The 14,806-nt window shown below is 38.8% G+C and overlaps 1 protein-coding gene across 1 annotated transcript in view; it reads right to left on the reverse strand.

Annotated features, from left to right (window-relative positions):
* Nucleotides 1-301: 301 nt before the first annotated feature.
* The window catches only part of LOC143934027 (carbonic anhydrase-related protein 10-like), an 826,513-nt gene continuing 812,008 nt past the window's right edge, over nt 302-14,806 (reverse strand). Inside the window, exons 8-9 of the mRNA XM_077457267.1 lie at nt 5,703-5,868; nt 302-1,016 (exon numbers count right to left, since the gene is read on the reverse strand). Coding sequence (XP_077313393.1) covers nt 982-1,016; nt 5,703-5,868 — 201 coding nt within the window. The 3' untranslated portion in view covers nt 302-981. The remainder of the gene's footprint in view (nt 1,017-5,702; nt 5,869-14,806) is intronic.

Genomic DNA, 14,806 nt, shown 5'->3' on the forward strand with positions numbered 1-14,806 from the left:
GCACCTTTCATGGTTAGCTGCTGAACAGGACAAGGGAGGTGCACAAACGGTGAGGGTTTTAAGGCAGCATGGTTGGTCCCACCATAGGTAACCACAAAATTCAACTGGCATAAAGCTTTTGGGGTAAATTGCCATGCAGACCACCTATATATGCAAATATGGTAGATTATTCTTTTCTCTTATTGTATATGAGCAAATATAACAGATAACATTTTCTGTAAAAAATAATCTGCTGCTTGAATTTTTAAACAAACACAAAAAAAGAAACACTGATATACTGAATGAAATATAACATAAATGGTAATTTGATCTTGGCTGTTTTATTTAGATTTTCTATAAAACAGGAATTATTACTTGGCAAAATGCATTTGTACCATTAAAAGAAATTCACAACATAATGAAACCAGCAATTCAAAGTCATATATCATATATTATTAGGTAAAAAGTTTGGTTTATTAATAGGGCATGAAATTAAAATAAGTCAGTTAATCTTTTCTGCCATTTTGCATCTCTCACCTGCTGATTACCTGCAATGCTTTTCCTCAGATATCACACATTTCAGGAACAAGCAAGTCATTTTTAAGAAAAGCTGTGCAGCATGTACTTCTGAGCAGGCAATATTTGGAGACATTCATTTCAATGTATTTTAGAAATGTTGATGGCTGTTGAATAATTTATCTGATCTTGCAAGTTGGATGTCCATTTTTTCTCTTAAAGTAATTTAGACAGGAGATCTTGCTTTTATAATGTCAATTTGGCAATAAGGAGAAGAAGTTAGTGATCACTGTCCCACTTTTAAAAATAGTTTATTGTTTCTCACACACCATGTGTAGGTGACTCTGCATTACACGTGAGGTTTATCATCTGCAAACTTGTAGAAATGTTCTTCAAAAACAAAATCAAATGGCAATCTTGCTTGATTTATGAATCAAAAGTTCAACTGGAAGTTTTTTTAGACTGGACAGACGTGACACTATTATATCAGTCTATATTCTTGGAAGACATGAACCTGTCCACTGCAACACAAAATAAACAGCTAATCAGCCATATGCAATTCAAATATTGATTACATTTTAGACTGAACCTCTTGAATTGGTTTAAACTATGCCCACATGCTTGTACCTATCAGGGTGGAAAACTACGTTAGTTCTCATTATTCATATATTAGAACCATAAAAATTATGGACAAGCACCACATCGCTTAAAATCTATTTTCATATATACAGTATCTGACAAAAGTGAGTACACATTTTTATAAATATTTTATTATATCTTTTCATGTGACAACACTGAAGAAATTACACTTTGCTACAATGTAAAGTAGTGAGTGTACAGCTTGTATAACAGTGTAAAGTTACTGTCTCCTCAAAATAACTCAACACACAGCCATTAATGTCTAAACCGCTGGCAACAAAAGTGAGTACACCCCTAAGTGTCGAAATTGGGCCCAAAGCGTCAATCTTTTGTGTGGCCACCATTTTTTTCCAGCACTGCCTTAACCCTCTTTGGCATGGAGATCACCAGAGCTTCACAGGTTGTCACTGGAGTCCTCTTCCGCTCCTCCACGATGACATCATGGAGCTGGTGGATATTAGAGACCTTGTGCTTCTCCACCTTCCATTTGAGGATCCCCCACAGATGCTCAATTTGGCTTAGGTCTGGACACATGCTTGGTCAGTCCCTCACCTTTACTCACAGCTTCTTTAGCAAAGCAGTGGTCATCATGGAGGTGTGCTTGAGGTTTTTATCATGTTGGAATACTGCCCTGTGGCCCAGTCTCCAAAGGGAGAGGAACATGCTCTGCTTCAGTATGTCACAATTCATGTGGGAATTCATGGTTCCCTCAACGAACTGAAGCTCCCCAGTGCCAGCAGCACTCATGCAGCCCCAGACCATGACACTCCCACCACCATGCTTAACTGTAGGCAAGACACACTTGTTGCCACCACACATGCTTGACACTATCTGAAACAAAAAAGTTTATCTTGGTCTCATCAGACTGCAGGATATGGTTCCAGTAATCTATGTCCTTAGTCTGCTTGCCTTCAGCAATCTATTTGTGGGCTTTCATGTGCATCCTCTTTAGAAGAGGCTTCCTTCTGGATCGACAGCCATGCAGAAAGATTTGAAGCAGTCTGCGGCATGTGGTTTGAGCACTGACAGGCTTCAACCTCTGCAGCAATGCTGGCAGCACTCATACGTATATTTTCCAAAGAGAGCATCTGTTTATGATGCTGAGCACGTGCACTCAACTTCTTTGGTTGACCATGGTAAGGCCTGCTCTGAGTGGAACCTGTCCTGTTAAACCAATGTATGATCTTGGCCACCATGCTGTAGCTCAGTTTTATTGCCTAGGCCATCTTTATGTAGAGCAACAATTCTTTTTTTTTCAGATCCTCAGAGAGAGCTTTGCCATTAAAGAGTGAGAATGATAACACCAAATTCAGCACACCTGCTCCCCATTCACACCTGAGACCTTGCAACACTAACAAGTCACATGACATTGGGGAGAGAAATGGCTAATTGGGTCCAATTTGGACATTTTTACTCAGGGGTGTATTCCCTTTTGTTGTCAGCGGTTTAGACTTTAATGGCTGTGTGTTGAGTTATTTTGAGGGGACAGCAAATTTACATTGTTATACAAGCTGTACACTCACTACTTTACATTGTAGCAAACTGTAATTTCTTCAGTGTTGTTACATGAAAAGATATAATAAAATATTTACAAAAATGTGAGGGGTGTACTCACTTTATGAGATACTGTACAATACATGCCCACATAATATACAGTGCAGCACATTTCACAAATATATATAATATCAACTGCGCTACCCCAAATATTAAATACACCACATTTTATCAACCGTGAAAAACAAACAAAAATTCAAAAAAAAAATATCAACTGTGTACAATAGTAGGTATCATTTAACATATACTATTCAATCATAAACCAAAACTGGCATATACTTCAATATAACTCCAATACAAACACCCAATATTGTGCATTTAATTCTATAGTGTCCTATTTATACACTGTGCAGATATCTGCTGGGATATTAGCATACATTAAATTAAATGAAATACCTTATTTATTTTTTAGCAGTACCTCTAGGCGATTACGTCACTAGGCGATTCGTAAGGGCTCCTGGGATAGCAGCATCATGTGTCCCTGGAGTCCTTGTCAAATCGCCTGATGACAGAATCTCATGTTATTTCCTGACCGGGAGGAGTATAAGAACTGCATCTGCTGGGTGGAAGTAGAGCATTTCTATTTGTAACCAGTCTTCACAGGCGTGAGATCAGGAGGTGTATGCTGAATAGCCAGCTGCAATGAAATCCCGAAAAATGAAGAGAAGAGGGCTTCAGATGCCCACAGCTAACATGGAACCTGCCTGCTTCTGAGATCAGGTTAGTAATCAAATAGTTTAACCAACTAAAATGACCACACATATGACATGTTCTAAATGTATATGTTTAGACAAGTACAGAGGAGAGGAGTCTTTTAAAAAAAAAAGTGTTTTGGGGAGTGGAACTCCGCTTTAACACTTAATGTTCCAAAATTAAAAATGTACTATATTGCAGCTTATCAATCATTACATGTGGTGGCTGCATCAGTTTACTTTTTTGTGGCCTTTTTCCTTTCTTTTCACTTGGTGATTTGGCCAGTAACACACCTCCAGTACTAGTGAGACCCATACATCTCTGGAGGAATGAGCACAGGCGGCACAATTGACAGCAGCATTGTCAGTCTGGGGAGAGGGGAGTGTTAAATGGAATAACAAATTTAAAACCACTAACAAATTAAAACCAACGTCTAGCTCACACTTTATAATCATGTTACAGCAAACAGTTTTTTTCCTTTTGGGATAAAGGTTTTGCATGAATAAATACAATCTGAACATTTTAATTACCCCTGGCAATGTTCAGTGGTTTGTCATCCATTCATGTAAACTGATCCATTCTGCAGGAGAGTTTGTGCTGTGAAAAACAAGCGACTTGCTGGCTGGAACACCAGTTGAAAATAGAATATAGAAAAGGGAAACTAATAAAGCCGTTACATCTAAGAATTGGCTGTAATGTAATAAATGTTTGCTTATGGGTTTAATACTGCTTTAAGGCTTTTTTCTCTTAGAGTTTAAAGTTAGGAAAAGTTATATTCACTCTGAGAAAAGCAACAAGTAAAAACTGACATTTCACATATAGTACAAAACATTACCAGTGTTATTTGTGACTTTTCCGCAAATGCTGAGACATTTGCAAAGCAAATATCTTATAAATAGAACTCTAACAGAGTCAAGAAATTGCTATAAAACATTTTTTTCTGGATTTTGCTATTAGGGACTATTTAGATGTATCCATGTTGGTACATTGTGTGTTATGTTTCACGTCAATGTACTTTGCATTAAGGCAGCTCATTCAAATGAATGTGCTGCCAATGCACAAGAATGGGAAAAATTAAAATTGACAAGTAGCTTTATTTCTCATACACTGCACCACAGCGTACACTAATGTGTTAGAATGTTTTGTGGTGCCATGTAAAGAATATGCATTGGAGCTCTGTGGGGTGCTATTTAAAAACGAATGGCAAATGAATGTGCTCATGCCTATAACATTTGTTAAGATGTTGTAGTAACGTGTTACCACAATGCAGCGTAACAGTGTAAATTGGACCTTAAAGTAGTTGTAAAGGTAAGCACTTTTTTAAGGCATTCTCTGCATCAAGGTAAAAAATCTTTTAATAATAGCTTCCCCCACCTCCCCTCAATACTCACCTCAGCCTGATCTTGATCCATCACTGTGAACTTCTGCAGCAGCTCTTCTCCACTCTCCTTTGTCTCACAGGCTTGGCTGAGAGCATTAGGAGCTATTGGCTCCTGCTGCTGTCAGTCAAAACATGCGAGTAGAGAGCAGGGGGTAGGGCTGAGCAAGGTTGTGTGTCTGAATAAACACAAACAACCATTCTCAGTATCAAGCCTGCGCGAGTGCCCCCATAGCAAGCCACGTCTTATTGGGGCATCGGGGATAACCCATTATCGCTTTCTGGCTATTTTCAATAAGGGATCCACACAGACAGGGGACCTCCTGGGGGCCACATTTTGGGCTCGGATCTACTCTAGTGCATTACCTTAGGGAGCCAGTGGATATGTAATTTGCAGTACCCATTTCAGCTTGTACTTCTTACGGAGGGATGTGCTAATATCCATGGTCGTCATTAGGGATTTGACATTGTGGTCTGGCTGCTTCTGTACTAATTAATATTTGTACCTCTCATCGAGAATGGCTCAATAATGAGCTATTACCATATTGTATTTGCTTTTACTCTCTACCCCTGATGAAAGTTTTCAAGCAAAACTGGAAACGCGTCAGGTCTTGGGATATCCAATCCCTATGAGAGCATAAGTGTTGTTATATGGTTTATTGTTTTTTCTATTTTGTATTGTATTGCATATTCTTACTGTTCAGATGCTAGTCGTCTGTCCCTGTTTTTATCATTCTGTGTATCAATAAATATTATATTTTATAATTTCCTTGCATGTGTTCGTGGTCTGTCAAAGTCCCATTTAGGGGGTACCCTTTCGATCGATCGCCTGCAGGGGACCCCAGAAGAGCAGGATCATCTTACAATCACCTTCAATTTTACAGTTTTCATCTGCTATTATTGCTATGTTTGTTTTTTAAATATTTAAGATTCCGATTTTTACCATGAAGTTTGTAGTTTGCTCCTTTGCATTTTCGTCCTGGTTTGCGGAAATCAAGATTGCCTCTCAGCCCTCGATGGAAAAGAGGTTGCACTGGACGGAAGTTGTCGCTCATGCTCTGAAAGATCTGTGATGGTTGGTTCTGACTCAAAAGGCGTAAAGAGTGCATCTTGGCATAAAGAAGTAAAGACATTGTTAAATGAATGAGCTGAAAATAAGCTGAGCTGAAATAATTAGCTAAAATTACATGAAAAAAAGTATATATATATATATATATGTACTGTATATATTTTACACACACAGTCCTTTGTCCCAAAGTTGGTTGCATAGTCAGTCATATTCATTGGAGGGCCAGTCTAGTAGTAAATGTCTTTCCCTTTTTACCCTGTTCCCAGGGTTTTTAGTTAGAAATTTTAAAAGCCTTAAAAAAAAAAAAAACGTTTTCTTTGAGTAATAACGCTGCTTCCCTCACTCATATTCCAGTTATCTATGTTAACATAGCTGATTAGGAGTAGACATGTGCACTGCCGAAAAAATTTGCTTCTGTTTCATTTGTTTTTTGCTTTTTTCGTAAATTTGAAAATTCTTAAATTCTAAAATTCATAAATTCGGAATTTCGGAAATTCTAAACTTTCGAACTTCTGAATTTTCGAATATTCGAATTTCTGAATATTCAGAAAAATTTGTTAAACGGCTTTCGTTAATTCAGATATTTCTGAATTAACTCATTTGTCAAAATTTGTTAAAAAACTAATTCGGAACAAGACAAATTGCAGATGTCTAATTAGGAGCCACACACCTCATTACAAGAGTCTTCACACAGATTTGTATCCAGAAGGAAGAGACTGCTGCATCAGACCATGTCTGTTATTGAAAACTTTTGTAATATAGAAAATTAAAGGATCACCAACAGCAAACCCGTAAAAAAAATAAAAGGAATACCATATCAACATCATAGTGTGCTGGTGCAGTTTGGACGGTTGGTATCCTGGAAGTCAATCTTTGCCAGCCTCCAGGTCACCATGCTGTTTACAATATGCAAACATGTACAATAGGTGAAGTAACTTTTTTTAAATGTAATCCACGGGAGTGCTTGGCATGTGCTCCTGCAAGTAGAGCTGTCTAGCTTTGTCTACAAGCTATTGAGGCTATTATATATAGGGCAGTATGAGCCTGTACAATGTCCGTTTATATTGCTGTTGCAATTCACTTTACATAATTATCTTATCCAGATGGCTCCAACAAGAAATATTAAAGTGTTTTTAATACCATTTCTTTAAATATGTCTCTACTATGCATATACTATAATATTTCTACTATACCCATCCCGAATATAAAAAAAAAATGAACCGAACCATTCTCTCTGAGCAAGGATGTGTAGCTGCTATTTACTTGCCCTAACTGTCTCTATATTTCTGACCTCTTACTGAAAATACTAGTTGCCCTGCAGTCTAATTGCGAAGTCACTTATGCAGGATAACAAGGCATGTAGGGATAAAAGACCTGGAACAAATGTGCATGGTGTTAGATCAGCATGACAGACATCAAATCAGTATCTTCAGAAGCAGAAGCCAGCAATTGTAGTGTAATGATTTACCTTACTACAGGAATAAAATTTGAGGCTTAACTCCAGGAGATATCAAAATTAATAAAATGTTGTCTCAGCCTTACTTGATACATCTACACAAGTGGAGTCCACAAGAGAGCCAGAGCACCGGGAGGCTTTATTTCAAAACGCACATACAGTAGGGTAAATGCCCAAAACTCTCTCTCTCTTTTTCAGTCCATAGCTGGTACTTTCCACTCCTCCTTCCTTCATGTACCCCCTCAGCAAGCTGGGTGTTAAAAGGTCACCCACACCGGCGTGCTCCTGAGCTGGGCTGTGTGTATCCATAGACATGAACAATAAGTCATTCCCCTGCACCCACCTCACAAGAGTTTGACTGACAGCAGCAGGAATCTATGACTCCCATCTTCTCAGTGTCTTCTGTGAAACAGGATGTGGGAGAGGTGGTTCTGCAGCCAGAACAGCACTGGATCGATTCAGTCAGGTAAGTGTTTAGGGACAGGGGTGGGTAGACTGGAGTTTTTTGCCCCAATGGAGTTTAGAGTTTTGTACCTTAATGAAGTTACCTTGAATTTAGAATGTAGTATCTGATCTCCTGTGCTACTATATATATATATATATATATATATATATATATATATATATATATATATGCTCAGAATGTGCAGTAACCTAAAAAGGTTTGCAATAAATCTCACATGAAGCTTGCTGCTATACACTTATATGTGTTCCTACATAGACAGATACATGGTGCCAGGATTCTTACTCCTTAAAGACAAAACTCGTTGGGGTAGAGCTTCGTGAAGTCATTGTGCACCAGCAGGAAGTAACTATCTCAGAGCCGAGTCGCTGCGAATACCCAAGTCACTATTAGGGGACCATACACCCCAATTGTGTTAAGTGATTTACCCAAGTGCACTGAAGGAAGTGCACCCACAAATGTAGGTTTTATTCTTAGATTAATAAAGCATCAATTTTATACAGTTCAGCGCTATGCCAGTTTTTTAAATCCCTGAGCACCACTCGTATGATTACTGAACACTGAGGCAAGTGACTCTGGAACAGGAGTTAAGCTGCCAGACATTGGAGCTACATCCCTAAGAGGATGTTTTAAATTGACCTGTTCATGGTCTATATATGAGGTAAACACATATTTTGAATGGTGAAGGGGCAGTGACCTATGCAAAACACCAGATTCACAGAAGAGTGTTTATTTAAAGGACTTCATTCACACTTCTTTTTCATCTTAAGCATCTATCACATGGGTTGTTGCCACTAGGAGGTGTTATATATTTAGTGTGTGTGTTATTAACTTATTGTTATTAATATTTTTGGTAAGTTTTTGCTATTATGGTAGGCCATACATATTAGCCATTGAGAGCTCTTTGGAATATGGGGTACTACCACTGTTGCAAAAATTTTATACATTTGTAGTTATTTATTTTTAGCACTGTTCACATCTACAATTGATTTTTATTAATAGAGGGGTAGCACTTCACTATAATTATTATTTACCTTTATGATTTTCCACCTAATGTTTGAGACAAGACTTCTTCTTTCTGAAACGTTTTTGTGGATGTTTTGTGGAACTCTAGTCAAAATCACTTTTTGGCATTAGATAGCTTGGAGATGGGCTAAAAACTATGTGAGTTTTTAAATAATGTATATGTCTCTGCTAAAGGGACATTTAAATTTCTGTCCTGGTGGTGTGAATCACAAACTTGCAGGGAGTAACTGCATCTCCCTGAGACATGTTTGAGACAAGACATCATTTTTCTGAAACGATTTTGTGGAACTCCAGCCAAAATCTATTTTTGCCATTGGATGGCTTAGAGATGGGCTAAAAACTATATGAGTTTTTAAATAATTTATATGTCCTTGCTGAAGTTACATTTAACTTTCTGTCCTGGTGGGGCCAATCACGCACTAGCAGGAGGTAACTGCATCCTCTCAGAGCCAAGTCGCCATGAATACCCAAGTGACTATTAAGGGGACCAAACACCTCATTTGTGCTAAGCGATGTGTCCAAGTGCACTGGAGGAAGTGTGTCCACAAATGTGAGTTTTATTCTTTGTTTTTTTTTTTTTTTTTTTAAATAAAGCATTGATTTTATACAGTTCAGCACTATGCCAGTTTTTTAATTCTTTGAGCACCACTCGTATGATGATTACTGCACATTGAAGCAAGTGTACTTGTAACAGGTGTTAAGCTGCCATTCACTGAAGTTACACCCCTAAGGGGAAGGTTTATATGGACCTGTTCAAGGTCTATACATGAGGAGAGCACATATTTTGAATGGTGAACACCAGTTTCTATGGAGAACACCAGATTCACAGAGTGTTGATTTCAAGGACTTCTTTCATGCTTTTTTTTGCATTTTAAGAATCTATCACATGGAGTGTTGTCACTAGGAGCACTGTTCACATCTACAATTCATTTTTATTAATAGAAGGGTTTGCTATAATTATTATTTACTTTGAGTTTAGAGCCAAAGTTGTGGAACTTCAGCCACAACCTCTTTTTGGCATTGGATGGCTTGGAGATGGGCTAAAAGCTACATGAGTTTTTAAGTATTTTATATGTCCCTGCTGAAGTGACATTTAACTTTCTATCCTGGTGGTGCCAATCAGCAGAACAGGAGGTAAGGGAAAAGTTCCCCAACATGAACACAGACACCAATTAAAAGCTAATTCTACTCCATGCAAAACAACATGTTTGCTAGAGTTCCACTTTATAACAATGCTCTGAGTCCAAAAGTTTAAATAAGTCCTATCTTGCATAAGCCATACAAAAGAGTTTGCTTACAATGTATTTTAAAACTGGATGTCTTTCCAAACAAGCACTAAGTGTCTCTGAGCTACTGGCAGTCTTTTGTTTGCTCCTGTGAATGATAATGAAATTCAGTTAGAAAAAAAATAAAAGTTTGTATGCTACAAAATCATGAGGACTCTTATTGTTCTTCCCTCACAGACACTGCAGAAGGGTGCATAACAAGCAACAAATCTGCCATCTATTTCCTGGCTTAACAACATAACAGCCCAGGGGTGAAATTCTCCCAAATGAAGTACAGATGCTGTATTGAGCCACCGCTAGTGAATTACAGGAGTCAAGTTGATTGTCATTCTGTATGCCTTGCTTCTATTTACTAATGACATGACTTCTGACAGTTTGGAATTCAGAACTTCTGCTATCAGGAAGTTAATTATGCATATTTCAGAATTTCTGCAGTATGTTTTTCCTTATAAACACCACAACTGGAACAGATCTGCAAACAGTGAAATGTTTAAAAAAAAGGTTATGATTTCATTGCCAGTTTAACATATCCCCATAGTTACAATTAGTGCAAACCTGTTACGTATTTGTCCTAAAATGCATATGATTAAATGTACATAAGCAGCCATCTTCAGCTTGTTCATGAATGTTTTTCTTTGCGGCTGATTTGTACTCTCCATGCCATTTCTATGGCTCTCATAATAATTTTTTAATGCCTGAGTTCAGTAATTGTATAAAATTTGATTTTGCTATGGTAACAGCGGTTACTAAGGATTAGAGTTTATAACAGCATTGCAGGTGCACAGGGTGGAACTTGGTAATGAAACGGATGAATCCAAATGGGCTTTTTTATTTATCAAGCTGTTGGCTCAAACAAACAGCTAAAAAGCATGGCAAAACTTAGCTAGAGTTTGTACATTTATTTCCTGCATAAATGTACACATTTATATCGGGATGGAATGATGCTCCAAGGCAGAAGTCAAGCCATGCCTCCACATGTGTTGTTTTCTATGGTGTGCCATTCTTACTTTTATGAAGATCTTGTGCGGATTATGACAATGAAAGGTTTCTTTTCAAATAATGTATTTAATCATGTCCTGGCTGTGTTTCCCATCCATGAGTAACTGTTAAAAGGTAATTATAGTTTATTAGATTTTGATTAAATCGTCATTAAACATATCTTTTGAACCATAAAACCATCTTCTGGGGAGAGACATGTGGTCATTGGTATTGCCAGTCACAAATATAAACACATGTTAACGAGCAATCTCTTACTTTAATTACTCCTCTCTGTATGATGCAGGTATACTATTTCATATATAATGTATTCTTTGTTCTAAATTGACAATTAGCAAATTAAAATGTCCAAACAGATTGTTTATTCCCTTAGCATGCTGTGAACTAGTCTTTGCATGTGTGTGCTTAATGTTGATTTACTAAAGAAATATAGACTGTTCACTTTTTAATGCAAACATTTACTTAATGAATATGATAAAGCTGTATTAAATTTGAATACCCGATCCTGTTGGGAAATAAGAAAAAAAATACATGGGTTTGGTTATGATAATTTAGCAGTACTTCCAAGAGAGCTTCTAGTTATTTTTTTGTGGTTTTATTGTTAAATAATTTGGGTGGGGTGAAGGGAAGTACAGTATGTTATACTTTAGAACCACTAACAGAAACAAGAGGACACTCTTCTCTATGTTGCAAACTTTAGGAACAGATCTTCTGCTCAGTTTCGAGTGTAGTCTTTTCATAAGAGACTAGTAGAAGCCAGCGGTATGTACTCCTCAGCAGGGGAGCTACTTCGTCCAGGTTTAGAGGACAGTTTTCCCATGAAAAAATAGAGGAGACTATTGTATGAACCTTTCAAGAGAGGAACTACTTGGCTTGAACTTAACATAAAGCCATTCTACAAAACGAAAGGGGACTAGTCAATATGTACCTCAAAGGAGAGGAACTATATGGCCCAAAAATCCCATTGGTGCACAGTCACCAGGATCTTGCAGGAAAGCAGCACTCATTAGGCCAGGGGAGATATACCCATTCAACTTTTTCCAGGTGCCTTTCATTGAAGCGATGCAGACAGGATCCTCAGGAGAAAGTTTGGGTGTCAGAGAAAGGACCTTGATAAACAGCAACTTGAAACAGAAGGAGGCAGGGGTAGCCAAATCCCCCCTTCCCCACCTAAACAAGTGGAATCCCTTCAAAAGGAACACACTGCTGTTCTACAGTTCAAACAATTTATATGCTCCCCAGCAGAGGCGTATTTAGAGTTTGGCAGCCATGGCAAGTGCCACGGGCGCCATGGGGGGGGCGGCAAAAAAGCCGCCCCACACAAAAAAAAGTCCTACCTATCCTCTCGCGGCCACCTCCCGCACAATCTAGTTCACAGCACCACAGCCGACCTGCTGGATCACGGGGCTGGCACAGCACTTCATTAGCAAGTAAGGAGGGAACCAACAGGCGCCTCCCCTGGCGGCCGATGAGTTGGCTCTGGCCAGAGTGGCCGCCCGTAGCCATAGGGTAACTGGGGGAGGCGGGGCCTTAAGCTCCACCTACCCTCCTCTGCGCAACTGCTGTCTGCTTCATTATCTCTTCTCGGGGGACTCCCGGGTCTGTGGGACATACCGTGATGCCAGTGAGGACTCCGAAGGGGAACCTGGAGGCTGGAGACCAGGAGAAGAGAGAGACACTAGAGAAAATAAAAATGATTGGAACACCCCCAGGCAGAAGCAGCAGCAGGTACTAGTACAGTACTTGTCACCGCAATCTTAATCATCATGTGCATGCAGCATGTGTACAGTGTACCAGTAACCAGTGCCAACTGCAAAGCAAGCAATCAAATATAGTGCTCAAACAATTTGGATAAAATAAATATGCTTAGTCATTGATATCATAAAGTGTAATAAAGTGATTTGTGCAAGTAGTACCTGCTAATGCACAAATCACTTTATTACACTTCATTTATCGATGGCTAAGCATATTTATTTAATCTGCTTTACGGTCGTTTTAGCAGTGTTATTTGCCCACTAGCGGGGTGATTTTAACCCCCACGCTAGCGGCAGAAAAGGGGTTAAATCTGCCCGCAAAACGCCGCTGCAGCGTCACTTTGCTGGCGGTATGGCAGAGCTGCCCTATTGAGTTCAATGAGCAGGAGCTATAGAGGAGCAGTGTATTCACCGCTCCTACAGCACTGCAAAGAAGCTGCTGGCAGGACCCAGTGTGAAAGCACTCAGGCTTTCACACTGGGTTTGCAGCTGAGGCTTTTTTCAAGAGCTATGCAAGCGCTATTTTTAGCGCTGTAGCGTCTGAAAGATGTGAGATTCTGCATGTGTGCCAAGCAGACAGGGCCGGTGCTACCACTAGGCAAACTAGGTAGCCACGGGCACCCGGTCACTGGTGATCCTACTACCTCTCTACCTCTGTACGGTGTCAAAGGCGCTGGCACAGCATTTTTGGGTGCTGGTGTTACTGCATTTATGGGTGCTGGTGTTACTGTAATTTCAATTTGTTAATTGGAAGATTAAAGAGTCTGACTTGTAGTTTTGTTAGCTGTTTTTTTTTTGTTGTTAAGGTTATCTGAAAGATGGGTTTCAAATGTTTTGTCAGGGGCGCAGTTTCAGTTCTTGCCATAGGCGCCATTTTCACTAGATACGCCTCTGCTCCCCAGACACCTTCTGGGCACACCTCCACAGGGATGTCTGCAGCACCATAGATATTAATGCTGCCCATTTGCCTTGCTTTACTCTTATGTTCCAGAACTTAATGGAAGGCAGGGGAAAGCAATCAAACTTGCAGCCTGTGAAACCCAGAACAGCCACAATAAATCACCAACTACACTAATGAGTACAGAGGAGCCAGGAAAAAGACTAAATATACTTAACATCCAATGCAGTCTAACTACAATTGGATCAAAGCAAAATATGTTTTCTGTTCTTTTAGTACTAGTAAGTGGAGTTAAAGTATATATATTTCCAAGAATAAAAATTTAGGGCACATTCACACCTCTGTGCTGTGCTAATGAGCACAATAATGCATGTTACATGTTTATGATGCACTGTGTTGCAGTGCATGGCAACATACTATTGTACATTGCACTAGCAAAAATGCAGCAGGTCCAATTTTGGTACATTACAGTATGCATAGGGTACAAGATTGATAAAGACACAGGTCTGTCCAGCTCAACCTATGTGTTTGTATTTGTGGGATTCTTATTCTCTAAGAATTTCCAGCTCTGTATATTCTTCCTCCTGAGGAAGTCATCTAAACGTTTTTTTGAAGTTGTCAAAACTCTCAGCTAGTACCATCTCCTGGGTGAGTATTCCACAATTGTTACTGCTTTAACAGTTAAGTTTTCCCAATCTAGGGTTAAACCTCCTTTCTTTTAACCTCTAATTGTGGCTGTGTGTCCTCTTAAGGAACCCTTAAATAAACAGTTAATTATTATTACTGGAGCCACCTTTGATATATTTGTACAATGTAATCCTATCCCCTCTTAAATGCATCGACTCTGATTACATAGATTACAATTATTCACTCTGATAATCATAGCTGAGGTCCTCCATCTCCCTTAAGAATTTGTTGCCATTGGCTGAACTCTTTCTAATTCAACATCAATTTCCTGAGGATTGGTTACCAAAAACTGAACCTCATTTTTTTTGCTTCAATAAATTTTTATTATTTTTAAGAGAGATATATGAAACATACAAACAGTAGTGCTTTTCCATCAGATACAGATACATCCAATTGATAAGCAACAAGTATA

The sequence above is a fragment of the Lithobates pipiens genome, unplaced genomic scaffold, assembly GCF_037356315.1.
Source record: "Lithobates pipiens isolate NorthernLeopardFrog02 unplaced genomic scaffold, aLitPip1_a1.2 Scaffold_27, whole genome shotgun sequence".
NCBI classification, from domain to species: domain Eukaryota; kingdom Metazoa; phylum Chordata; class Amphibia; order Anura; family Ranidae; genus Lithobates; species Lithobates pipiens.